Genomic DNA, 25,941 nt, shown 5'->3' with positions numbered 1-25,941 from the left:
TTGTAAGGACTAAAGCTTGTATTACTGGAAGTAGACTTAGGAAGTTGATTCTAAAATGATTAAGAAACTAAAGGAAAAAAAAAGAAACTAAAGGAAAAACATAATGGACTGTACTATTAAAAAATATAGCCTACAAACTACTTGTTACTAGTTCATAATAAAGGTTATGTACAAAAAAATCACTTAGAAACTTTGACTTTAAGCAGATAAAAGTTTGTGTCTGTAAACACAATAAATTTCATTATTCTGCTTTTTAAATTTTTTCTAATTACACTATCTTATGAAAGTGTCAATCTGTAACCTACTGAACATTTTTAACTCCTGACATAAAACACAACTGAATAAAGACTCAAAGCAAAATTGAAGAGAATGTAAAGGGGAAACTTAGCTTTGGATATTCTTTCCTTAAAGAATATTTAAAGAAAGAAGGTATCAAGAGTTAAAATTGAGAAACTTCAATATTTCAGAGTCAGACTGAAAAGGGTAAACCTACAGAGAAAACAACTGCCAACGCATGTGGAGAAAAATGATGAGTGTAATGGTAAATAAAATAAGTAGCAAGATGTTTTGAGGAGGAAAAGATCAACAATGCCAAAGGCTACAGAGTCAAAAGGCAAGCAATGAAAACCATCCACTGGATCTGACAACACAGAGACTATCTGTGACCATTACAAAGCAGTGCCCAAGATACACTGGCATGGAAGTCACATACCAAGAATATGTGACTGACAAATAGGCAGCGAACACTCCATTTAATGAGTAGACAATTAAAAGGTGTAGAGAGAGGGTGGTAGCACGAAGACATTGTGGAACTTTTCCAGTGGTTTAAGACATTAGAGTTGACATGTGTAAAAGACAGTGGGAAGGAACTACTTGAAAAGTGTTGACTCTTCAGAACAGAGCAAGCTGTATCCTGATTGCTTAGGCAGATTAAAACACTATACTAACGCTAAGATAGTCTTGAAAGTCTTACTGGACATAAAAACCATGTTCCTAGTTTGTCTGCTCCATTTTCAGAACTACACATCGGACATGCTAAAAGGTTTACCAAGTAAATGACTTTTCAGATGTAAAGTCTGTCCACTCACCAAGTCAACAAAACTCATCTAAGACAATGGATGAGTCAAATCTGGAATCAAACAAATCTGAACTCAAACATGGGCTCTGCCAACTCGTATTTGTGTAACTCGGATGGAACTGCCTTAGGTTTTTCTACTCTGTGACATGGGTATCATTACGTACTCATTTATCACTATGTCTGTGAAAACTAGCTGGGCCATGCACATGACGGGATAACTTACTACCAACAGCAGTCAAAGCAATTACTAAACACTGTTGTTTCTAAAGCCCGACGCTATCCGTTAGGCAGTACGGATCCATTATCAAAACTTAGCTTTTTAGCTCAAGCTATGTCTGCTGTGTAAAGAACCATTTTTGTAGTGCTGACTAGACACTAAGCCTTCAAGACCAAGTCGAGTACGGTCGTAGCTCAGTCGCTCGCTAGTCATGCGTGGCGTACTCAAGGCCGCGGGCTCAATCTCCAGTGCTCCCAAAGTAAGTTAGAAAGAATAAATAGTAAGAGGAAAATTCTGAACATCTTGCAAGGAGGGCCGGGCGGCTCAGGCCTGGGAACTAAGCGGTCCGCCGGCTCCTGTGTCACGCCCACCTCCACACGCCGCGCTCTCCTCAGGCGCCCAAGCCTCACCGCTGCCCGCGTTTTCCTCACCTTTCTCAAGGAAGTTGGTCACCACCAGCATCCCCGGCGCCGCCACGTTCGGCTGGGCGAGAGGAGCCGAAGTCCCCGAGCGAGACGAAGCAGCAGAGAGCGAGGGCGACGCGCCCTCCGCGCCCTCCTTCTGTCGTTTTCTGTTCTTCTTGGAAGACATGACCGCAGGCTGTCGGAGAAAAGCAGCCCAAAGCCGGCTCAACGTGCGCGGCACGGGGATAAAACTTCCGGGTCACAGGTCAGCGGCGCGGCGCACCCGCCGTAATGCTTCCCTTAGAGCGCAGCCCGCGAGGCTGAGGCAATTAGCGAGGGTCTCGCAAGACACCGTTTCCTAAAGGCAGACGGGCTGGGCGTAGGAACCGCCGTTTACGTTATGAACTCTTGAAAAGTGAATTTCGGTGGTTCCGCTGCTTTGCCTACACCCGAAGCAAATGTGGGTTGGCTTAAAGTAACAACAAAACAAATCCGAAAGTTTCTCCTCTCTGTCCCTGACGCGTCTAGGACTGTCAGCTCCACTAAGCTCTCTGCCAAATGGAAATGCCAGCTCAAGTTTAACGGGTGGCGACACTTTTTGAGACTTTACGGTCAGCCCTCTTCCCAGAGAAAAGGGGCGGAGCGAGCTCCGGAAGACCCCTAAGAGTGTTCGCCGCGAGACGGGGCGGGGCGATCGCCGGAAAGAGGTGAGGTTGCACGGGGTCACGAGAGCGGGGCGGGAAGGGGCGGGGCGTGCGCCTGGGGTGAGACGAGCCTACGTCAAGGGATGTGGGCGGGGCGGGAACGGGAGAACTGGCACGAGTCGAGCGTCCGAAAGGCAGGCTGCAACAATGTGGTGGGTGAAGAGAACCCGCTGCTGGTTCTCCGCCTTGCTCAGTGCGGGCGGAGCCGGGCTCCGGGCTGGGCGGCGCACAGCCTCGGGCGGCCTGGAGAACCCGGGCTCCTGCGGGGGCGAGCTACAAGGCGAGCTGGACAGATTTGGGGGCGTCTCGGTGCACGTATCACGGCACCGTACGCTGCACGGGTTGGATGCCGCCGCCTTCCGGAGGCTCTTGCAGGGCAAGTGCGGGTCTAGGGCCCCGGAAACCGGGGCGGAGCGTGTGGGCTCTGAGGTGAAAGCTGAAAGGACACCCAGCGGTCCTCTCCCTGTGACCTGGAAGTGCCCTCAGACTTGTCCGGGTCTAAACCCTGGCTATTCCGCCCTTGAGTTTGACGCAGGGTTTGCAGCGCCTAGGACAGTGTTGGCCACGTTTAACTCTTAGTAAACACTGATAATCTCGCTGTGTCCTACCTTGCAGCTTTAGTTTTGCTGGTACTTAAGAGTCTGCCACACGCTTTGCCAGGCAAAACTCTCCTAAACGGAACGGGTAGCAATTGCTTGTTTCTACCCGCAGAGCTTTTGCGATTTTAATAGGAACATATCGCAGGCTTGAACAGTGAGCCCAGTTATCTGAAAGGAACTTTGAGCAAAGGAGCCCTCACTCTGGGATACGTGCCTGATTTGTTAGAGCAGTCTGTTTCTCAAACTGCAGGCATAGCATGGAAATTTAGCAATGGAAAAGAATCTTCACATAACCAGGAAACCACAAAGGATCTTTATTCTGTGAGCAACAAACATGGCAAGTTAGCCTCTCTAATGCTGTTAAATCTTCAATCTACTTGACATCATCTCTCCTGCTAATAAGTGCTTAGATTTCAGCAATATTACCAGTAGGAGAATAGAATTTATTCATCCTCTGATGTGTACTCGAATATGGATAAACACAGGTATTTGTAGTACCTAGGGTTTCTCAGTGGCCGATGCTACCACTCCGGAAAGTATATTGGGGCTGGAAATATGTCTAGGGTTCAAGTTCTAGATTGTGCCAAGAATCTATTACTCAAATGACCACTGAAAAGACTTCTTCGATGGATAATGCTAGCCAGACCTAGATACTGGATAAGTGTGATCAAAGACACCCTGAATGAAACCCCTTTAATAAAATATTTCACTACCATTATCAAGTACTAGACATTGTTTTAAGAATCTAACAATTAAGGAATGTATTCATCCCAATAACTGGAAAGTATATACTCATCCCCATTGAAAGCTGATGGTGCCAAGGCCCACAGACATTGGGTACCTTCCCCTGGCTCTGGTCCGTGAGACCAGAGCCTTTCTTCACACTGCTCTTTGAGCTTCCAATAGGTCTGTTGTGATGGAATCAAACCAAACTAGTTGGCAGTCCCTGTAAAGAGCTAATCTGAGAAGAAAGCCTGATTAGATGTCTGTCTCTTCAAAGAGATTAGACATTTATAATGAGTTACTAATAGCTGTTAAAGTGCATTTGCACATGAAAGTCACTATTTCTTTACTACAGTTTTGTTACACAACTCAGATACTAGGATTATATTATACTTAGCCCTACATAGAATACTTTCTTGGCTGAGGGGTTTTGAGATAGGTAAATGTTACGGATAGCCCAAGCTGGCTACAGACTCATGAGCCTCCTGCCTTGCTTCCAGGATGACAGAGGTAATTAATTACCATGCCTGGAATCACATAGTTTGCACTGATGGTGAAATAGCCCTGCTTCTAGTGGAAGAATTGCAAATTCATGACATCTTAACTAGGAATAGAAAACTAGTTAGATGACATCTGGTGATACGTGGTATGTTATAGTAAGTCACACAGACGTCATATGATCTTAAGCTCACATAATAGTAGCACATGAGCAATGGTCAGGAAAGATTGTTGAAGAGGCTGGGCTGCTAGGAGCTCATACAAGTGTTAGTGATGGGGAAGGGAGGGAAAGCTGCAGTACTAGAGGGGAAAAAAAAGAAAGATTACTAATAGAATTGAGTCAAGATTTCAAATAACTGGTGTGAGGAATGGACAGGCCTCTAGACAAAGCTAGTTTGGACATTGGATTCAGTTTAGTCACAGATCTGACAGGTCTAACATAACAACTGGAGAAGAAAAGTTAAGGGCTAAAGTGAGCTCAGAACTGAGTAAACTCATGTTTCAGTTGAAGCAGTAGCAATAGATGAATCCTCCAAGGTAGAGAGTTTATAGGCAAAACCAACAACAATCAGATAGCATGATTTTAGAACCAGTGTTTTGATAATTGGAAGGATTGCCTGGAAAGGAGCAGACAAGACCATTACTGCATTATAGAAATGTTCTGTAGTTGTAGTGGAGGCATTGGTTATGGGTCTATGCATAGGTCAGAATTCCTGAAATACATACTTAGAACTTGTGCGTTTTGCTTTATGTACTTATACCTCAAATAGAAAAGATTGATTTAGAAGAAGTGAGGTAAGAAGAATCTGATCTCATAGCCACAGTTCATGTTGGGTCAAATCAACTCTGTTAAGGACCAGCATCGTGTCACTGCACTGGGCAAGCTGACCTCCAAAACGGCAGGGAGGAGCTACTTTAGTAAAGCTGCGGAGATAAGGTAGCCAGAAGTAGGTAACCAGACACTCAGGCACCATGGTGAGAGGGCGCTGTGGAGGATGAGCGAGCTGAGACAAGTTTCTAAAGTCTTGGTGTGAGCTGCATTTCCCCACCCACAAATTAAAGCCCACTCTGTCTTTCATTCTTGGATATTAAGCATCTAAGACAACTAAGGCTCAAATAACTGTGCACCTTCCCCCACTCCCTGCTTAATACTACAGAGAAAATAATCAATGTAAAAAGTTCTAAGATAGAAAACCTATGTTTATATTCAGAATGGTTTTTATTATAAAAATTTTAATAATGTAAATAAATGTCCAGAATTTGGCTGGTTAACTTCTAGGACACATAAGAAAAACTGCTGCTACTGAGGAATCCATGTTCTTTGAAAGAATCTTAATCATTAACTGTTTAACATGTATTATAAAAGGCATAATATATGCTGTAGACAGATTAATGTAAAAAAATCACAGAAACATTCCTCTCTTTAGTCGTAATAGTTACGACCTTTTAAATTTTCTATTCTTTAACCATCTTGCAGTTTGTAAACTTAGAATAGCAGAACTCTTACAAAAGAGTCTTTTTTTTTTTAAATCTTCCATTGTCATTTATGAAGATTAAAATTGAGGGCACGAAGAGAAATCGTGGGCTGGGGATTTGGTTCTGTGGTAGAGTACCCCATAGCATGTGCAGCTCAGGAAAGAAGAAGAAAGCACCAGAACTGCATATGAACATGCGTCTTTGTGCACTCTGCAGTGACTGAGCACCTGTTGTGTGCGGGGCCTGTATTTGGGTGGTTTGGTTATAAACACCAGCTCTGTGATGTGTGGACAATCGCATAAACAACTGGGCGCTAGCATTGCAGAGAGGTGGGGACTGTTCTTCTCACATACAAGCTTTACAGGGTGTATCTTCCTCCCTCTGCATTGTAGCTGCCGTTCAGCAGTGGCGATCGGAAGGAAGGATAGCTGCATGGCTGCACATCCCCATCCTGCAGAGCCACTTCATCGCCCCTGCTGCTTCCCTGGGCTTTTGCTTCCACCACGCAGAACCCCACTCCTCAACGCTGACTCTGTGGCTGGGGGAAGGACCCAGCAGACTCCCAGGGTATGCTACACACCAAGTAGGGGTTGCAGGTCAGTGTCAGACTCATAACCACAGAAACTACCTTTTCACAGGTTGACCATGTCTCCTTGAAGCTGGTCTGCTAATCTGTCAGCGAGTGCTGGCCACTGAGCACTGGGTGACTGTTGACTGTTCAACTGTGGCATTGTGCTTTTCCAAAAAGAAAGGGTGTCTGCCCTGTGAATCACAGACTGGCATAGAAAACAAGTAGAGAATCAGGCTTCCCAAGGGCCACATTTAACAGCTTCACACGGGTATCTAAGCTTCCGTTCTCAGTAGTGGCACTGAATTGAGATAAGGAAATAGGCTCCACTCCTTAAAGCACGTGTCACTCCAAATAAACATGAAATTCTCCAGAAAGTAACTTTTTTGGGGGGAGGGGGTTATGGTGATTTGAGTACAATCAGACTCATAGTAAACCTGGAGCATATTCAAGAAGGCAAGAATAAATTTCAAAAGATGAAACTGAGAATATTCAGGTACTTCAAAGAGTAATCCTTGGACACAGCCATTAAGGGACATAGTGGCATTGGTCAAAGGTTGGCCTTGTCCTGGTGGAATACTCCATGTTGTGGATGCAGCCAGCTGTGGTTCCAGCAGTCTTTCGTGATAGTTATTGTCAAGCATTCATGGTAAGAACTTGCCCTCCATAATCCCCCAGCTTTGTTTCCTTTTGTTAGGATTGACACAAGGAACCCCATTTTGATTCTGATGAAGTTCACGACTGTTTCCGACTAACTGTATCACGTTGTAGAGCAAGGCAAACTAACCATATGGTTATTTGACTATTACTTCCTAAGTCTTTACATGGTTAATGTGTCAAGTGGTAGAGGTTTAAGATTGAACCGTGGAACTGTGGTAGAGCCTTAAATTGTTAGCTTCAGAAACAGGAAATTCTCATTGCTGAGGGCATCAAAATCTCCCAGGGGGCTTTCTAAAATGAATGGCTACTTCTAGTCCCACAGTTCTGAGTAGTAATTTTCCTGCCAGCTTTTGTTACTGCTGTTCCCAGGAAACACTTTCGTTTCTAAGCAGGGTAAAAAAAAAAAAAAAAACGAAAATAGTAAGGAATCCTTAAATAAATAAAAGAACAATGCAGATTAATTGCTACCTGCGTAGCTTGGTTTTTCTGTTTCTATATAATTTATACGTGGCTGTAGGCTAGTCTGCATACCTAAAGTGTTGTAAAGGAGCTGGATGGGAATGTCCAGAAATATCTTTATCTGTAGCCTTCCTGCCCTGTGGCAAATAGACATTCAGAAACTTTCTATGGGCTCTACCTCAGAAGATTCAACCCAATAATTTGGTGACAGTCTGATGCATCATTGGAAAGTCATGCAAAACCATTGTGTGTGTGTCAGTGTGTCTGCGTAAGGTGGATGCCAGAGGACAACCTTGGGTGTCATTCCTCAGGTACCATCCACCGTGCTAGATAACAGGTCCCAGGGATCCTCCACCTCCTAACACTGCATCTACTGATGCACCTATGCACCTTACTATACCTGGCTTTTTATGTGGATGCCAGGGATCTGAACTCAGCTCCCCATGCTTGTCTGGGAAGCATTTTACTGACTTCAGGAAGCCTCTCAAACCTACTGTCTAAGATAGGGACCTCCCCATGTCAACTCCACCAGTCTATGACTCTTTATCCAGATTTTTTAATAGCACCCAATGCAACCCAAAGTTATATATGTACTTACTCTTCCCCAACAGTATACAAAGTCCATGCAGCCAGCCATTTTGCATCTTGTTCATGTTTCCTCAGGCTAAAGACAGAGCAAGTACAAAGTAGGAACCAAGTATGCCATGGATATATGGACTAATGGGTGTAAGGAAGGTGGGTGGATGGATGGGTGGGTGGGTGGGTGGATGGGTGGATGAATGGATGGGTGGGTGGGTGGGTGGGTGGGTGGGTGGGTGGATGGATGGGTGGATGGGTGGGTGGGTGGGTGGATGGATGGATGGGTGGATGGGTGGGTGGATGGATGGATGGGTGGATGGATGGGTGGGTGGATGGATGGATGGGTGGATGGGTGGGTGGGTGGGTGGATGGATGGATGGATGGGTGGGTGGGTGGGTGGATGGATGGATGGATGGGTGGGTGGGTGGGTGGATGGATGGATGGGTGGATGGGTGGGTGGATGGATGGATGGATGGGTGGGTGGGTGGATGGATGGATGGACAGTTGAGTAGATGGGTGGATGATGACATCTTCAGGTAGGGAACAGCAGCTATGTCTTGACAGAGCAGTGCTGTTTATTAGAGTGCCAATTTGGAATAAAACCCAGCTCTCCCTCCGATGGCTGCGTGGACTCGGTCACTTTATGACTCTCATGTTACCATGTCATAAACACCTGAGCTACTGCACAGGAGACACATGGTGCTTAATATGCTTTTGGAACTTGTGTTGAATTCCAGTCTCGTGTTGGTTTAGCTTTATGCTGTGACCAGCAGGGGTCGCTCCAGTGTGCTTAATATCTTTTCACTCTGCATTTATGCTGTCAGTGAATACAGCAAAGAGGAGAGACACTGGATAATCACAAGTCTTCAAATCTAAAACTAGGTTTCTTGGCGTTCTGTCCCTTGGAAAGTCCAGTTAGATTTACATCTTGCGATACTTTCCTCACTGGAGTTAATGCACTCACTGGTCTCCTTTCCTGCTTTGAGTGCACCAGGTGCAGTGTTTCATGTTTGTTACTTTTTAATTTTTAAAACATATTTTAATTATGAGTGTGTGTGTTTGTGTGTGCGGGGGAGGGGCACACAAGTGCCCATAGAGACTAGGAAAGGACATCAGATCCTGGGAGCTGGAGTTACAGGTAGTTGTAAGCCATCTGAAGTGAGTGCTGGGAACTGAATTTGGTCCCCTGCCAGAACAGTATAGGTTCTGAACATTTGAGCACATCTCTAGCCCCTCAAGTGCAAACAAGCTCTCTTTTCACAGGATTCCCCTCTGAATGTTTGTGTGTGGTTATTTTTCCACTTTCTGTTCTGAATAACTCCGCTTTCATTTGCTTCCACCCCGCACACTGCAGGAAGTTGTGTTGCGTTTACCACTGTATTCCCGGCACCTGGTAAAATACCTTATACATAATAGGAGCTCAGCAAATACGTAAAGGGCTTCTGTATGTTCCATAAAGGCTCAAACAGGAATAATAAAAGAATGGATAACTATATAGAAAATACCTTCTCATAAGGATATATTGAAGTTACCCCATTTCAAGGATTCTAGTACAAGTCATTGAAGTGTTATTTATGTTTTTGAACCAGGGTTGCCAAAACTAAAATACTAAAAATGGGGCTGGAGGGATAGCTCAGCAGTTATGGGCACTTGATGTCCCTCCAGAGGACCAGAGTTTGATTCTTGGCACCCACATGACTCGCGACCATCTGTAACTCCAGTCCCAGCTGCCCTGCCGCGGCATGCACATAGTACAGACATAATAAGATAAAGAGGGAAATAATCTAATACTAAAAAGAGAAACGAGGAAGGACTGTGGTTTTGGTCCTGACATGGGGCAAAGTCTGCAGTGCACTGAGCAGCGTGCACGACGGGTGAGCGAATGGAAGTGCTGGGTTGGAGCTTCGGGCATACGAATAAAGCCTTCCGAGTGTGTGTGCTCTAGCACAGATCATACACAGTAAGGAAAGGTAGCTGGCTTCAGGCAGGTCCTGATGGATATTGAGAGAGTTGGGATATGAACAGCCAGGAAGCAGAGACCTGGACTCTGCTGTGTAAGAATTAGAACAAAAGTCCAGTGTGTCTTCAGTGTTTTAAGCACTGCAGTGTGCACGCTTGAATCAATCATGTTAGAATCCTCATCCCCGGATGATGGCATTAATAGGTGAGGCCTACACAGGTGGCTCGGTCCTGTGGGCAAAGCTTTAATAAGGCACCGGGGCCCTTATTAACTGTGGCCTAAGAGGCTCAGCCTTAGGCCAGTGTAGGAATGCTCTGTATAGGAAGTAACCCTTCCAAGACATCTGTATGTTGGCACTTTGATCCTGGACTGCTTAGCGTCTCAGCCTGTGAGAAAGAGAAGGCTTTAGGTTCTCAGTGGACAGTGTCTTCCGAGAGCCAGATGGGCTGTAGCAAGCACTCTCAGCCGTGTAACCACCAAAGAAAATGTTACTAAAGGATAAAATAAGACCACCTGTGCCACAAGTCTCAGACAGTCGTGCAGCTGATTATTGTGCGGATTTAACATATGCATTCCAAATAGTTGGAGGGAAGGGAGGGAGGGAGGTGGGTGGGAGGGAGGGAGGTGGGTGGGAGGGAGGGAGACAGACAGACAGAGAGAGAGAGAGAGAGAGAACACCAGTCAATTGAGCAATGACTTCCTTGCTAGAGATGTGTTTTACAGTCTTCATGGCTGAGGTATTAAACCAGGCTTCAAATAAGGGATTTAAATGCGTGACCACCAGTTAGTATGGAGGAATTAAAGGTAAATGAAATTAATATTTTGCAATTATCTATCCCCCCAAGGTGCTGTACTTGATGTTAACACCAGGAAAGTCCTGGTTGTACAAGATCGAAATAAAGTAAGTTGTTTCTGCCTTATAGATTGCTTTCCAAGGTGTTCTCTAGAGAAACATAAAATGTAGACATGCTGATACAGCTAAGGGAATGCAGAAAGGTGCTTTAGTAGTTATTTATAAGCAGTTATGGAGCGCCTAGATACTTAACTAGATAAAGCTGTGATATAGACCTGAACCCGTCAGTGTGCTCCTCAGTGTTGTGTTTACTTCATGGCCGTAGAGTGTTACAGTCGGTAGTGTTTAATTGGGAAGACACCATAGTGTTTTATTGAGGTAGCATCCAGTCCGTCAGCATTCTTATTGTTGCCAGCAGCTCTGCTCCCAGTACAGAGAGAACAGGGATTGAAAGTGTGTGTGTTACCCTAGCGGTCGGCAGCATAGTATTTGTTTGGGCTGTCCTAGAATGGATACTAACCATTAATTCTGCCCCAAGAGACTCCAGAGATGCCTCAGAGGAAGTGACATTTCGAATTCAGTCTAGAAGAGTAGGAACCTACCAGATTAAGAGTGGGGAGGGAAGGGAGGGGAGGGGAGAGGAGGGGAGGTACTGGCTAAATGGCTCAGCAGTTAGAGCACTTGCTACCCTAGTAGAGTTTTGCTCATAGCACCCGTGTCAGGCGGCTCAGAAGCACCTGTAACTCCAGCTTCTGGGAACCTGATGCCTTCTCCTCTGCTCTGCAGGTGTCAGCATATCTATGTGGAATGCGCACCCCCCCCCCCCACACACACACAAAATAAAACTAAACTTTAAAGGATGGAGCAATAAACCAAGAAATTAGAACTGACTGGGCGAAGGCACAGAGCTCAGCCAGCGGCTGCCATAGTGGACACCAAGAGGAACCATCACTGTGATCAGGAGTGTTGGGGGTCTGACCTGAGAGAGACTGCTAACAGTACTAAAGGCTGGAGGAAGAGCCCGAAGAGTCTAAGAGGCACTGTCAGAAATGTTCTCATGCTCAGGCATGGATGTCAGAGCGAAGGAAACAGGCAAATAGCCACAGGCAGCTTCACTGTGCTGGCAGAAGGTGCTGTATGGGACGGCTAATGTTATAATGATACTGGTTCTCTACTGCCCTGCTACAGCACTCACTTTCTATTACCAACAGAGTGTATGATGTAGTGTCCGATAGCTTACCCGTCTCCGTAGAAACAAAGCTTCCGGAGCAATTTTAAAGTGTGACCCAGAAGACAAGGCATCTCTGCAGAAGAGGTAGATTTCTACCCCAAGAAAGTAAGGCATCATATGCTTTATAGATCAGAGTCAAGCCTGAAATGGACACAAAAGGATGGAAAGCCTGGGCTCTGTAGCCAGCAGTCAGCTGTGTAGGGAAAGCAGGAACCTTCCTCAAGCCCACAGAGCTGAGAGGTGATGCATGCTCTCAGAAGCACACTTCCGGGAAGCCAGAGGGCCACAGCACACGGTGGAAGGCCCACAGCGTTTTGATGAATGGAGTATGAAATCTGCTGATGTATGAGGTCACTTCTCATTCTTGAGGTTTATAGTATGATGAACACATACTATAGGCAGAATTCTACAAGGACTTAATCATGACAGCCATGAGAAAACTGTCCTGTGCCCGCTCATAATTATTTTAATCTAATGTTATTTCCAAAGATCAGGTTTACCTCCCACACTAAAAAGAAAAAGAAACAATTGATGAGAAAATACAAAGAAATGATAGCCAAGAAACCAAAATAACTTTATTCACACTACCCATGAAAAGAAATTACATTTTACATAAAACAATAAACATACAGAGATCTTGAGTAATACCTGTGGTTAGAAACAAAATACAGTAAATGCATGTAAAAATCTAGAGTAGCATACCTCGGCGGTTACATTTATTCTGTGCTCTACTGACTCATAGCAGCATCTGTAATATCCTATCTGTTCATAGTTAACTAGCAGCCAAGTTCTGTGATGTACACAATTGAATAGAGATCTCCCTCCAGAGGTTCATTAATACAGGTTGCATCACATTCACTAAACAACACAACTTCTATTTCCTGAAGAATACGAGGAAAAAACTTCATCAATCACCATCTCCCTCAAAAGGGAAACCATGAAGTAGTAAGAAGGGGCTGGCGCTGGGGCTATAGGATAAACATAATAAAAACAAATTTTCACTTCCTTGACCAACTGAGTGGACGAGGTAGGAGCGGGTAGAGAGGAGAAAAAGGAAGTCATGACATGGACTTTTTTAAACTTTTCACTGCAGTTAAAGAACACGTGGAAGTTTCCAGGAGGCCTGTCAGAACCAGGAGAAGATATTGGTATGTATTTATATACTTCTGGTAAACTTGACAAATGTTTAGAAAATTCATGTTTACTTCCCTGCTTTGTAGTAAGAATTTAAAGTTTCTTATTAGTTCACACTAAGTTAGAAAAATTCAGATTTCTTCAGAGCGATACAAAGTTAGCAAGAACTTTCTAACACACTCGTTTCACTTGTATAGTTGATACCTATGGAGGAGCCCCTTTCCAATGGTGCTCTGACGTCATCTGAAAGGGAGAAACTTGAGAGGTTCATTATAAAGATTTTTCAAGTCTGGCTAAAGTTACTAAATTTTAAATTCATTTTATCACAGATTGATGAATAATAATTTTATATAGAATTTGAAGTACAATAAAATTAATAGTATAAGGAAATAGTGCCAGCTATTTATTATGAGTAACCTAAAACTTAATGAATTACGTATGAGAAAGTCTTGAGTGGGAAATAACATGCTTCCCCGTCCCTGCAGATCAGCGTATAGGGAGCTAGGATAAGCTGCGCACTTAGTCACTGATGTGCAAAGTGTAGAATCATGCTGTTTCTTAAACCATTAGCTTAAATTCAACACCATCCTTATCTGTAAATGATACATTAGATACAAATATTGTTTCTCAGTGGCCTTTCTTTAATATGCACATTCTTGTTTCTTCTTAGCCAGCCACTGTATTAGAACAGTGTTTACGTGTATTTGAGTGTACGTTGATGAGATCTGTTTTTAAAATGTTGTACAGATCAAAATGTCCTATATGTATTTACAAGTCCAGCTCCTAACAGCGCATGAGCAACATTAATGACATCCAGATACGTAAAACAAACCTTGGTATTAGGTTCTCACTGACCTGTTTTCTTCTCTGGTAGGTAGTCTGTTGACCTGGGTACTCTGAGGACCTGGGTGTGATGGCACATGCCTACTCATCACAGCACTAAGAAGGCGGAGGCAGAAGGATGTTGTACCAGGACCCTGTGCTACTTAGAACATGCTCTGTGCAAAAACAGCTGTATTTTTAGGGGTGCCAGATACTGAGAGCGAGGGCCATTTCCTCCCATAACGGCGCCGTCTTCAGTTTCTCCATCTCTCAGTACAGTATAGTGAGAACACGTGAAGGAGGTAACTGCAGCATGCATGCCTTGCCCTCCTGAGGAGGCATGCCTTTCCAAATGAATTATCTAACGTGAGGCTTCTTTCCCCCTTTGAGCCTTGGTAGATCCTAAGAATTTTAGACAGACTTAGATATAAATAGGGGGGGGGACTAAGCCTAGATAATTTTAAATGTAGTACTAGTTTTTTTTTTAAGTATCTGTGGTTATCAAAATAACTATTTGACTAAAAACAAAAGCAGAAGCTGACACCATTTTCCTAGACTCTCCAGCCCATTTCCATAGCACAGTTTGACAGCACAATACAAAATAAACACACTCTGATGGTCTAGAGCATATGGAAATTATATTCGTGAAACCTTTGCTTAGGAAAGCATGAAATACAGTTTTGGAATGTTGCCATTCTGAACAGTTCAACATCAATTGTCAGTTAACTAGGCTGTTTCAAAGTACCAGTAAACACATACTAGTTAACTTGGAAACTCACTTGTTTGGAATCTTTCATTCTCTGATAAATGCGTGGTAGATGAAACATTGATATGCAAAGTGTTTTTAAGAAACTAATTTGGGAAAATGCAAAACAAACTGAAGTCTTCAAGGCTTGAGTGTAAATGTGTCTGTACGGTTCAAAGGAACAAAAGGTCTTCCTAAAGTATGTCATTGCCATGCCATGGGTGACAACCATGTCCTGTTTCAGCCAACCAGAGATGTTCACCAGGACTAGTGGGAGCTGAAGTAAACTGGAGGTTTCCCACACTCTTCCATCCCAAGCCGTCCTATCATTACGTACTACAGAACAGAAAACCTCAGAACGTCTTTGCTGTTTCCAATCCAGTCTTACGTTCAGACATATCTCTTCAGCAAAACTGAACCTCTGGATTCCGTATACACAGTAATTATTATTTCAGCTGAGTTTAAAGTCTATTAAAACAACTCTAAAGGAATAACAGTTTTTCTTGATGAAACCGAGGGAGAGAGTTCCATTTTGAGGTGGAAGGGGAAGGATATCCCACGACTCAGATGCAGAATTAATGGCTTGTACTTTCCACTTCCAGTTAGTTGGGGATGTGCTGATTCACGTTAAACTATTTGGACTTCCCAGACAGTGCTTGTCCTGTTCCCGCCATAGTACCACAGTGACAGCTAAGCAAGACACCCGTTCTCTCATTTACCCTGTCCTGTTCTGTAATTTATGCACAGCTGCTCAGGTTAGTGGTGCTAAGAACTGAGCAGGAACCCCAAGGCTATTTTCTAGAACCTTTAAAGAAAAAAAAAATATATATATATATATATATATATATATTTAAAAAAGAGTTAGAAGCCACTATATAAACATTTAAGACTAGTGCCATAATTTTAGTAATAAATTTAATAATGTATTATATGCTAGTTAAAAACTATTTTCTTAATAGAGAAACTTTGTGAGCCTAGAATGTCCTTTGATGCTTCCGTGTCCCCCCCCCGCACCCCCCCCCGTTATTGTGTGGTACTGGGAACTGTACCACGCACCTCACACTGCGAGGCGGGCATTGCTAGATGCCTAGTCTTGGTGCCTTCAATTTTGGGATGTGATTTCTGGCTATGCTTAACCTAATGACAGATCCCAGTCACAGAGAACATCAGCATACAGTAAAAGCATGGCAGGTACATGTCTTATGTTTTAGACTAAATTACTCTTCCTCTGAGCCTCCCCAGAACTGTTTCTTAGGAACAAGAGCATGTCTTGGGAGCTGGTATGTGTCCAGTGGGCAGGAAAGACAGTCTGTAGTTTGAGTGTGCACAGGAACTGTGTGCTTCTAATAGCTTTTCATTGCATAGGTGTTATCAGTGGGATTATTAGTAGCAAGACAAACATCCAGAGAGGCATTAGTAGGTATTTAAACAACCAACAGCAATTCTGAAGACTACCAGAAAAGCATCCAAGGCAGGCAGCAATAGAGCATCAGAACTGGGGAACTTTACTTGTGTAGCCTTTGTAGGTGTTTAGAAAAACTGGACATATGTATGTTTGTGGACATAAAAGTTCTGCCATGGAAATTTGTGTTTAATTTAAAATACTCATAACACATGAAACCCCTTTATGTGTTATAAAATTATTACGTGTTTCCAGATACAAAGAGGTCTGATGAGACAGTTATTGCATTCTGGTGTTGATGAATGAATCGCAAATTCTGCACAACCTGGGGTCCACTGGTGGCCAGGACAGGGGCAAAGGGCCTTGCTGTGGGGAACAGTAGGCTTGAGATCCCAAGGAAGTCAGAGTCATTTCACAGCTCACTCAAGTATGTTCAGCCTACGGACTTCTGTAGCAAGGGATGGGTCCTTTCAATTCAGATATCCACAAACTCAGGCAGTTTGATGGACGCTCAGGACAGAACAATAGTGAAGGATTTATGAGCATATTAACTGAAGCTTTTTTTGTAAATATGTTACTGCCTTTGGGAAATAGAACAGTAAGAGGTTAAGAAGATGTGACTTCCAATAATCTTGTGGATAAGCCTCTAAAGAGACTCTCAGTGTCTTAAACACAAAGTGCATTTCACTACGTCCAGAAAGCAGTTTGAAGGCAATATTTTGCTTTTAAACGTCCAGATTTTCACTGAAAGTGAAAAGATCTTTGATGGCATCTCTAAGAATGAAAACTTTTACATTTGTTTCTCTCTTTTTCACACAGGAGACACAGCAGTCCGAGAGGTCTTTGAAGAGACTGGTGTCAAGTCAGAATTCAGGTCCCTGTTGAGTATCCGCCAGCAACACAGGAGCCCCGGGGCCTTCGGGATGTCAGACATGTACCTGATCTGCCGCCTGCAGCCGCGCTCCTTCACCATCAACTTCTGCCAGCAGGAATGCTTGAAGTGTGAATGGATGGATCTAGAAACCCTAGCCAGGACTAAGCACACGACCCCCATCACCAGCAGGGTGGCTAGGCTACTGCTGTATGGACACAGGGAAGGGTTTGACAAAATTGACCTCAGCATGGAGGAAATCCCGGCAGTGTACACAGGCCTGTTCTACAAACTCTATCACAGGGAACTGCCGGCGAGTTACAAAGCCGCCCTGGGAACAGACTGAATGACAGATTTCGTACCTGGTGCCAGTTCTCTCACATACGTGATTTTTAAGTCCTCTTTTCAAATAAAGGGAACACATGAAAAAGATTGTAGCTCTAATTCTCATTGGGTCACAACCAAAGCTATATAAAATGGGGCCATTTAAATCTTTTCCAAAATTGTTGGTTTTTCTTTACTGAGGTAATGGTTCAGTGTCTTGCTGTTACATAAAAGACATTTAAACACAGATGTATACATTCTTTTCTCTCCTCTCAGTGACAGTATCTGCAGTGAGTCAGCTTTTAGCGGACATGGGAAGGAACAGTATGGCCTTCTGTCCGGGTCCCGTTTTGGACCCGAGTTTATACTGCCCAGTTCGTTTCAGTGCCACATACCAACTGGAGTACTTCCGTGACCGATAAGTGTTGTAGTTGTTAGATTCCAGCCGCTCAAAGAAGAAACACTCTTCTGTAACACACTTCTGGAAAAGAAAGGCAAATGTGTGTTTATGCTTTTCATTCAAACACTGAAAAGGCAGCAAGATAACCAAGGAAGAAGACTAGAGATAAAAAGTGTGACAGTTCTGCAGTTGGGTGATGCCAGGAACCAGTGTGAATAGTACAGTGTCTCCTAGGCACTGATCTCTGTGATCAGTCAGCAGGGTATTAGGAGGCAACCCCTCATGAAGGGCAAAGGACCGCACTACCTGGGACTCTTGAGCATTACAACCTAAACGTTGAGGGGCCTCCAGGAGGGCCACATGTCATAACAGGGAGGAATGGGATAAGTACCCTGAAATTGCAGATGTTGGCTAGTCACCAAAATTGGTTTTAGTTTTTTGTGTAGAAAACACTTAAGGTTGCCTGATGTCGAAAATACTCTAAAACAGTGACTGATAGAAGATTGGCAGTCCCAAGATGCCAATCAGTAACAAAGAACAAGCAGTCTAGAACATTCCGGTTTCTAAATACACAGTCTGGGACAGACTTGTTCCTGAAGAATAAGCAACCCAGAATATACTGGTTTCTAAGAAATCAGCAATATAAGCATTCTGCCAGTTTGTATGCATGTGCCCAAAGGTCGGAAGAGGGTATCAGATCCTCTGGAATGCAAATGACTGTGAGCCACCATGTAGATGCCAGGAATCAAACCTGGGGCTTTTGAAAGAACGAGTGCTCTTAATCACTGGGCCTTTCCCTTCACTAACTGTAGAATGGAATCTGGAAGAATACTGGTGAACTCAGAGTTCACAGGGTACACACGATAATCCCAAGAAGTTGTCTGTCTTAGTTACTTTGCTACTGCTGTGAAGAGAACCATGAGCAAGGCTCTGCTGGTGTGAAGATGAGAGCTAAGCAAGAAGGGCTAAAATATCCCAGAGTGCCCACAGATCATGGTGAGATGGTGACCTCAGGACATACTAACCCATGTTTACTGTGACACAGATTCAGATGGTTAGATACAGAGACGTTTATACATACGTGTATAAGAAGGTTAGTAATGTACAACCTCTGACTGAGCCAAGAAGCAGCAAGCATACTCAATCATGTGGTTCCATCTTCCAATAAAAAGAGCAAGACTCCATGGGGAAGTGGATCGCTCTAAGCTACAGCAGGAGTTTTATATGTAAGGATTGCTGCCCAAGAAGTGATGAGGTGCTCAAAATAAACACAGTGAAATGTATCAAAAGCACAAAGCCAAATGCAAGCGTTTGCAAATTTTTCAGCATTCAAATAAGTCTTTGTCTAAATAAATAGATTATCGAACTGAAGAGTAAATGGAGGATAAACAAATTTTTTACGTAAAGAAACTTTGGCTTATAGGTAACACTCCCTCCTTCAGGGACATACAGCAAAACCACCAGACTCCACACTGTAAGAGTGATCTCTACATTCTTCCTACAACACACCATACCCTAGGTGTGAAGAGCTGCATAGTAATGTCCTATCTCATCACACCATCCAAAGAGTATGAACAGCTACTCGGTGACTTCCTACCTGCAACACATCATCCCCTAGGTGAGAACTGCTGCATGGTGACTTCCTTATGGTGGTCCATCCCTTAACGGTGAACCCCTGCTTAGTGAGGAGAGGAAAGACTAACTTCACAGCGGACACACCCACTTTCCAGCTAAATGATGAAGTCCGTATTTCTGTGGTTATCCTCTCAAACTTTCAGAACTCTGTCTAGCCACAAGAAAAACACCAGGAATCCTAAACTAGAGAGGATCCTAAAGATGCCTGGCTGTCAAAGTAATGAAAAATAAGGAGAGTCTAAGAAATGGTCACAGTCTAGAGGAAACTGCAGAGACAGGATGACCAAAGCTGGCCCTGAAGAGGATCTTCAGGGGAAAATTATAGTGTAAGCCACTATGGACTTTAGCTACTGTTATTGCAGTGTGACAGGCAGCCGGCCACCTAATGGAGAAACATAGCAGATTGTCTTCCGGACTTCCCTGCGAACCTAAAACTGTTATAAAAGTACATCGTATTCTTAAGAAAAATTATGTGACACCAAACATGTCCATTCTAAATACAGTAAACTACACAAGAAAAATAAAACACAAGTAATGCAAAAAGCCAGACCCTAGAACTGCAAGTGTTACCAGAAAGAACCCTTCTATCTGGAGGGTATGGCACAATGGACAAAGTGATATGCTATGCAAGTTTGAGGACAAAATTGAGGTGCCCAGAACTCACATAAATGCCAGGTGAGAGTATGGTCGCCTTTAGTAAGCCCAGTATATGGAAGGCAGACAGGATCCCCAGTGCAAGGTTGGATAGCCAACATAGCCAAAACCACTCCAGATTCCTCAAGAAACCTTGTTTCTTAGTTTCTGTTGCTGTGGTAAAACACCATGACCAAAAGCCACATTGGGAGGAAAGGATTTATTTTAGCTTACAGTTTCACATCACAGTCCACCACTGAGGGAAGTCCGGAGAGGAACATGGAGAGGTACTTCTTACTGACTTGGTTCACATGGCTTGTTCAACTCTGTTTTAGAGCACCAAGGACCACCAGCCCTAGCATAACACTAGTCACAGTGGACAGGGTCCTCCCACATCAATCGGAAATCAAGAAAATATACCATAAGCTTGCCCACCGACTAATCTGGTGACAGCATTTTCTCAGTTGAGGTTCCTTCTTCCTAAATGACTCTAGTTTGTGTCAAGTTGACCGAAAACTACTGCCAGGACACCCCGCTTTGACACATAAGGTGGACAAGAATCCAAGAAGACACCTGATGTCACTCATCCTCCTCAGGCAGGTCATGAGCTTGCACGCGTTCCCCCGCCCCAAATACTCTGCCACCTCCACCATACACACGTGCAGAGAATAATAATTCCTTCAGGGGCTGAGTGATCTCTAATTATAAAACAGAAGCAAATCCTTGATTTTAAGCAGTTTTTGAGTGATTTTTATCTCCACTCTCCAGAGATACAGGTTACTTATATATTTATGTCCCTTTGGTTTGTGTCTTCTTTAAAGTGCATCATCTCTTAAGAGTAAACTGCTTTCACAGCAGCTGTTGTTCCCTGCACAAGACTGACACAAGACCAAACCAGTCAGCATTCTAGGCAGGAGGTGGGAGGAGCTTGCCAGTCTCCACCCATGACCGATGGTTGATGATTTCTAGAGAGAATCAGTTTTCCTAAAGGATGTGGTCCCTGATAAGTCAACCTCATTCCACGATCTGAGCCCGCATGCAGCAGTGCATGGGCAGCACCACTTGAACTTGGTGGGTTTTTAAAAAATAGAATATAAAGTTGGGGGGGTTGTAGGAAGGTGGAGCTAGCTCTTAGAGGAGGTAGGAAAGGGATGGGGTAAAATGATCAAAATATATTGTAAGATTCTCAAATATTTAATAAGGCTAGTATATTAAGAGTCAGCTGCTACATGGTGACATCCTTCCTATTAATCCCGTGTGGAAATTTCGATTTATTGTGTCTGTTGTATCCATGCTTGCCACATAGTAAGAGATCAATAAATTTCTACTAAATTAATAAACACTGTAGATAGCTTGAAATAAAGCTATACTCACGTTGCAGAATCTGAATAAGAAACTCAGGGCCAGAAAAATCTGGCTTTGAACTGAAACATAGAATATGGCCTAACTGTGCTGCATATAGACTCTCTGAGGAAACTGAAAAGTTGGCCCTCTCCAAGAGTCTGGTGGCCCTGACCTGACATCTGTGATGGCTTCAAGCCAGCCAGGACCCTGCGCTCCAGCTTTGCCTCAATCCCTAACTAATGTGAAGGACATCTGACTAAGTTCTGTACCTTATCTAAGCCTCACTGAATCAGATGGTTTCCACACAGTAAGAAACATCTGTGACACAGCAAGAGGCCTCCAGGCTTCCCACACCCCTCCACTTGCACAGTGGTTCTGGTTCTCTGCTCAGTTTCAGGTTGGAACCTTGTCACTTCCCCATGCTCTGTTTTCTGAAATGTTTACTCGTTTACAGTACTTTGATTCTTGAAACTTTGGCTTATGAACGAGTTTGCTCAATAGAAATCTCAGAATGCATTTGCTCACACAACTTCCGAGAATTAAAAACAGATGTGATGTGAGTATCCATGTTGAGCATTTTAGAACTAAATAAAAACCACAAATGGGAAAAATTTAAGAGCCAACGTGGTCACAATCTTATAAAAAGGCTGCAGAGTATTGTTGGGAATGGTTTCCAAGAGCAGTAATTCTCTCTTGGCCTTACTCTGCATTCAATCCAGTCTAGCATTTTATCATTTAATGGGCCAACAAAAGCACCATTTGACTCTTACTTCAGTCCTGTCCAGGGCGACACAATCTATAGCCTCAGATAGGCAACCACAGGCCACTCCCTCACAGAGGGGGTTCATCAATACTTTCCCCACATGTTCTGCCTTCAAAGTTGTTTGGTATTGAAACAACTGGGCACAAGAGCACCTGCCTTTAGACACAGCACTTGGAGACAGAGGCAGGTAGATTTCTGTGAGCTGGAGACCATCCTGGTTTATATAGTAGTACCAGGCTAGCCAGAGCTTATCTAGTAAAACCCTACCTAAAACAAACAAACAAACAAACAAAACAAAATACCAGAAGCATATGTTGTCACATGTTTGTAATCCCGGCTTTGGAGAGGTAAAGACAGGAGGTCCCTGGGGCTTGCTGGCCAGCTAACCAGCCTAGCCTACTTGGCAAGTTCCAGCAAGAGATCTTGTACAAAACCAAACCAAACAAACAAACAAAAAAATCAAGGCACATCACCCAAAGAGCATACACAGGCTGGTCCAAACCCTACCCCCAACTCCAACCCGCACATATGTAGCAGAGGACTTGCCTTGCCTGCCTGCCTCAGTGGGAGAAGATGCACCTAATCCTCTAGGACTTGATGCCCCAAGGAAGGAGGATTCCTTTAAGGAGGGTACATTCTCTCAGAGGTGAAGAAGACATGGGGTAAAAAACTCTGGGAGGGAGGACCAAGATGGAAGGCAACATTTGGGATGTAAATAAACAAAATAATTTAATTTTAAAAAGCAAGGCACACAACTGCCTATGACATCAGTTCCAGGAGATCTTCCACCCTCTGTTGGCCTCCACAGAACTCCACACATGTGGTACTCATACAAGCAGTCACACAGAGTAAATAAATGAAATTTGAAAAAGAAAGCACAGTGTACAGCACCCGAGGGACAATACCAAGGGCAAGTGAGCTCTGGTCTCAACAGTATGTATATCCATACATATGGGGACACACACACACACACACACACACACACACACACACACACACACGATTTGAAATCATGAGCATTCCTTAACTGGGATGCTTTTAAACCACTGTTGTTACACCAGTGTGTGTCCTTTCTCATACCTTCAAACAGCAGTAAAGCCAACATGACTCTCTGAGGTACTATTGTCCCCAAGAGGATGAGTATGTTGGAGAACCACTATAGGAATCATAGAGCCAGTGCTAGATCCCAAAGAAATTCGAGACAAATAGCTAACTGAGGTGATTACTAACATATCAAAGTCATCCCAGTCCATCGGGCTCCCTGGGTACCACAAGTACCTCTTATAAAGTCTGGGCTCCTCTTAGCATTTTATGAAAACACAGACACACACACACACACACACACACACACACACACACACACACACAGAAAGAGAGAGACACACACACACACAGACACACACACACACACACACACACACACACACACACACACACTGCTACTGCTCTAAACCTTTCTAGCCCCTGAATTTCACTGCCCTTCCTCCAGCTTCTTTGTCCTATATAACCCGGCCATTTTGGCATTGTGTTCTTTTTGTCCACTTACATCCTGGTCTCTTGGCTCCTTTCTTGGTTCTCTTTGTCCTCCTTCTCTTGGTTTTCCTTCTCCTCTCCTGGTCCTCTCCTCCTGGCTCATTTTCTTCTTTTATTTTTTTCTTCCTCCTCTCTCTCCTCTCATGACCGTCTGTTCTGCTGGCCATGTTCAATCGGGACTCTTCCAGATGCCTCTGGCTGAACTCTCACATCTACCATAAAACCTCCTCAACTACCTAAGAGTGATCATGTCCTCATTGTCATTCAGTGGGTAGCATTCATAGCAATCCAGTGTTCCATGACACGCAGGGTGATGTGGTGCCAGGTAGAAGATGGACAGACTTCTGCCTGTGGCAAGCACAGGCTTACAAACAGCCTCTCCAGACACGAGGCATATTCACATGCCCAAATGAAGGCTTCCGATCAGGACACTGGAATTACTCCAGAAGTTCCTACTGTTGACAGCTGAGCATTGGCAGATGTGACTCAGAGAGAAAGGCTACCGAGCTAGGCCATCAGCACCCCTCCTGCTGTGAGGTATAACACTTACTTCTTCATCAGAAGACTGACAGTCCACCCTGCCCAGCTGAGAGATCATGGCAGCCAGCCATATTGGCTCAGGCCAGAGATTAGTTTGTGACTTGGCAGCAGGACACACAAGCTGTTACCACAGCCAATCTGCCTTGTACCCTCCTCAGAAGAGCCTGATAAATCTTGAATTTCTCCATGTGTGTGTCCTCATTGGCTTTTGCCCACGCTGAGGAACTTTACTAAACTGACTCTTACTCTATCAATGTGGTGGTATTTGGTTGTGACATGAAGAGAGTTAGCATGCACTAAAGAGAGCAGAAATCCAGAAAGACATGGTAGAGTCACATGGCTTTCATCTTGCAATGGTGGCTCCCTTGCTGAGGAAGGGAACGGAAACCCTACCTAGTTATTAGTACATTATGACACTTCACATCTATTTGCCAAGAGAAAAGGTCAGAATTTCCCATGCGGACCTGAACAGCCTCATTTTCACCTCTGCCATCTTTAATTTGCTTTCTCTTGTTTGTAAGCCAAGAGGTAGTGGTGGACAGGTGGGCAGCTTCTTTCCCTGGAGTTCTTGAAAACTGGGGTGATTTTTAACCACTGCAGATGAACCCACCATCCAACCTATGCTCTTGAGGTGAGTGCCTTTCATGGCTGTCATACGGACTCACTGTGATCCACTCTCACCCTCGGAAGGCATGCATTGACTAAGACTGAAGTGGACAGGAGAGAACAGAATCTCAAGGGAACAGGGCTAGTGGAGGCCACAGCCAGTTATGACCAAAACAGGATCCGTGCACTTCAACACAGTCCTGCAAATGCTGTTTGTGTTCTGCTGGGGTCCAGACAGTCTACAGTGCCTTTCTCAGGTACAAACCCTAACCTAGATGTGATCCTGTGACTGTGGAAACCTGCAGATGAACCCTAGGAGGAGTGTCCTAAATAAGGTCACAGGGCAGGGAAGTACAGAAGGAAGATTTTAAATGGAGGGGTAAAAGACTCTGCTCAAGCTCTGTCTGCAGTGTCTCTCCAGCAGCTTGTACACAACATATGAGTAGCAGTGGGGAAAATGAAGTGTCCATTCTTAAAGTGAACACAGAATCATTTGCCTCTGTCTTCCGTAGCCTCTTGTATCCATAGTTTCATCTCTACCCCTGCCTGGGGGTCTTTTTCACCAACACTCTACTTACAAGTCACCTCCATGAGTTCTACACAAGCTAGGCATGTCCTTCCCTAAATTACTTCTTACATCATAATACTTCCAATCTTCTCCCGTATTACTCTGCATGTGTGTGAACTACCGATAGAACTCAAAGCACCCACACACCACACCAATACTTACACCTCTGTCTTCCTGCACAATGGACCCATAGGGGCAGAGAACACATGATACTTGGCTCTTTAAGGCTGCTCTCTAGCACATCTGTCATACTGAACACTCTGTGATCATGGGCTACTCCTGAAGAGGGTCTTGGAAATGTTTTAGCTACAGAATGACAGTTATGAGCCCGGCACACAGCTTTGTCAATTATCCTGCCAAGTTCACCTTGACTGATGCCAGCAATCTGTCATGAGGATGGCCATCAGTGATACTGTGTTCACTGATGACAGTATCTCTGTCCAATGATGGATCTGAAAATTGATGATTAGATTTCTCTCTCTGAAATCTAAACACCTTCATTCAGAAAAAAAACACAGCTAACAACACTGGAACCACTCAAAGCTATGATACTGTCTACACTAGAGAGGTTAGGCAGAGCTGAGTGTATGGCTCAGGGGAAGAACACTGGCCTGTTAGCACAATGCCCTTGATGACATTCTCAAAACCATACAACCAAGCCTTTATGCCCGC

At 44.0% G+C, this 25,941-nt stretch overlaps 3 protein-coding genes across 5 annotated transcripts in view; 1 reads left to right on the top strand and 2 right to left on the bottom strand.

Moving 5' to 3' along the window:
• The window catches only part of AFG2A (AFG2 AAA ATPase homolog A), a gene marked incomplete at its 5' end in the record, with an annotated part of 172,123 nt that extends 170,237 nt beyond the window's left edge, over positions 1 to 1,886 (bottom strand). For both annotated transcript variants that reach the window (XM_080929327.1, XM_080929328.1), the window contains one exon: positions 1,727 to 1,886. In XM_080929327.1, coding sequence (XP_080785453.1) covers positions 1,727 to 1,886 — 160 coding nt within the window. The remainder of the gene's footprint in view (positions 1 to 1,726) is intronic.
• Positions 1,887 to 2,529: 643 nt separating this feature from the next.
• On the top strand, positions 2,530 to 17,498 carry NUDT6 (nudix hydrolase 6). 2 transcript variants are annotated; one of them, XM_080929332.1, is made up of 5 exons: positions 2,530 to 2,779; positions 6,092 to 6,295; positions 10,771 to 10,826; positions 13,043 to 13,097; positions 16,872 to 17,496. In XM_080929332.1, exons 1-5 carry the CDS (start codon positions 2,551 to 2,553, stop codon positions 17,267 to 17,269), a joined length of 942 nt encoding a protein of 313 aa, XP_080785458.1. In that variant the 5' UTR covers positions 2,530 to 2,550; the 3' UTR covers positions 17,270 to 17,496. The 2 variants fall into 2 exon arrangements, with proteins under 2 accessions (XP_080785458.1, XP_080785459.1); XM_080929333.1 differs by lacking the exon at positions 2,530 to 2,779 and adding an exon at positions 8,050 to 8,121 and having other exon boundaries at positions 6,221 to 6,295; positions 16,872 to 17,498.
• An 8-nt stretch (positions 17,499 to 17,506) lies between these two features.
• FGF2 (fibroblast growth factor 2) overlaps positions 17,507 to 25,941 on the bottom strand; it is a 52,666-nt gene continuing 44,231 nt past the window's right edge. Inside the window, exon 3 of the mRNA XM_080929337.1 lies at positions 17,507 to 17,728. Coding sequence (XP_080785463.1) covers positions 17,543 to 17,728 — 186 coding nt within the window. The 3' untranslated portion in view covers positions 17,507 to 17,542. The remainder of the gene's footprint in view (positions 17,729 to 25,941) is intronic.

This window comes from Micromys minutus (genome assembly GCF_963924665.1).
Source record: "Micromys minutus genome assembly, chromosome: 15".
Classification (NCBI taxonomy): Eukaryota; Metazoa; Chordata; class Mammalia; order Rodentia; family Muridae; genus Micromys; species Micromys minutus.
This window is presented reverse-complemented; position numbering and strand designations above follow the sequence as displayed.

Bases quoted from the DNA above. Each gene is read 5' to 3' on its own strand.
- NUDT6 (XM_080929332.1), top strand. From the start codon at position 2,551: ATGTGGTGGGTGAAGAGAACCCGCTGCTGGTTCTCCGCCTTGCTCAGT. The intron at 6,296-10,770 runs GTCAGTGTCAGA...TATCCCCCCAAG, and splicing joins ACACCAAGTAGGGGTTGCAG to GTGCTGTACTTGATGTTAAC. The intron at 13,098-16,871 runs GTATGTATTTAT...TTTTTCACACAG, and splicing joins AGAACCAGGAGAAGATATTG to GAGACACAGCAGTCCGAGAG.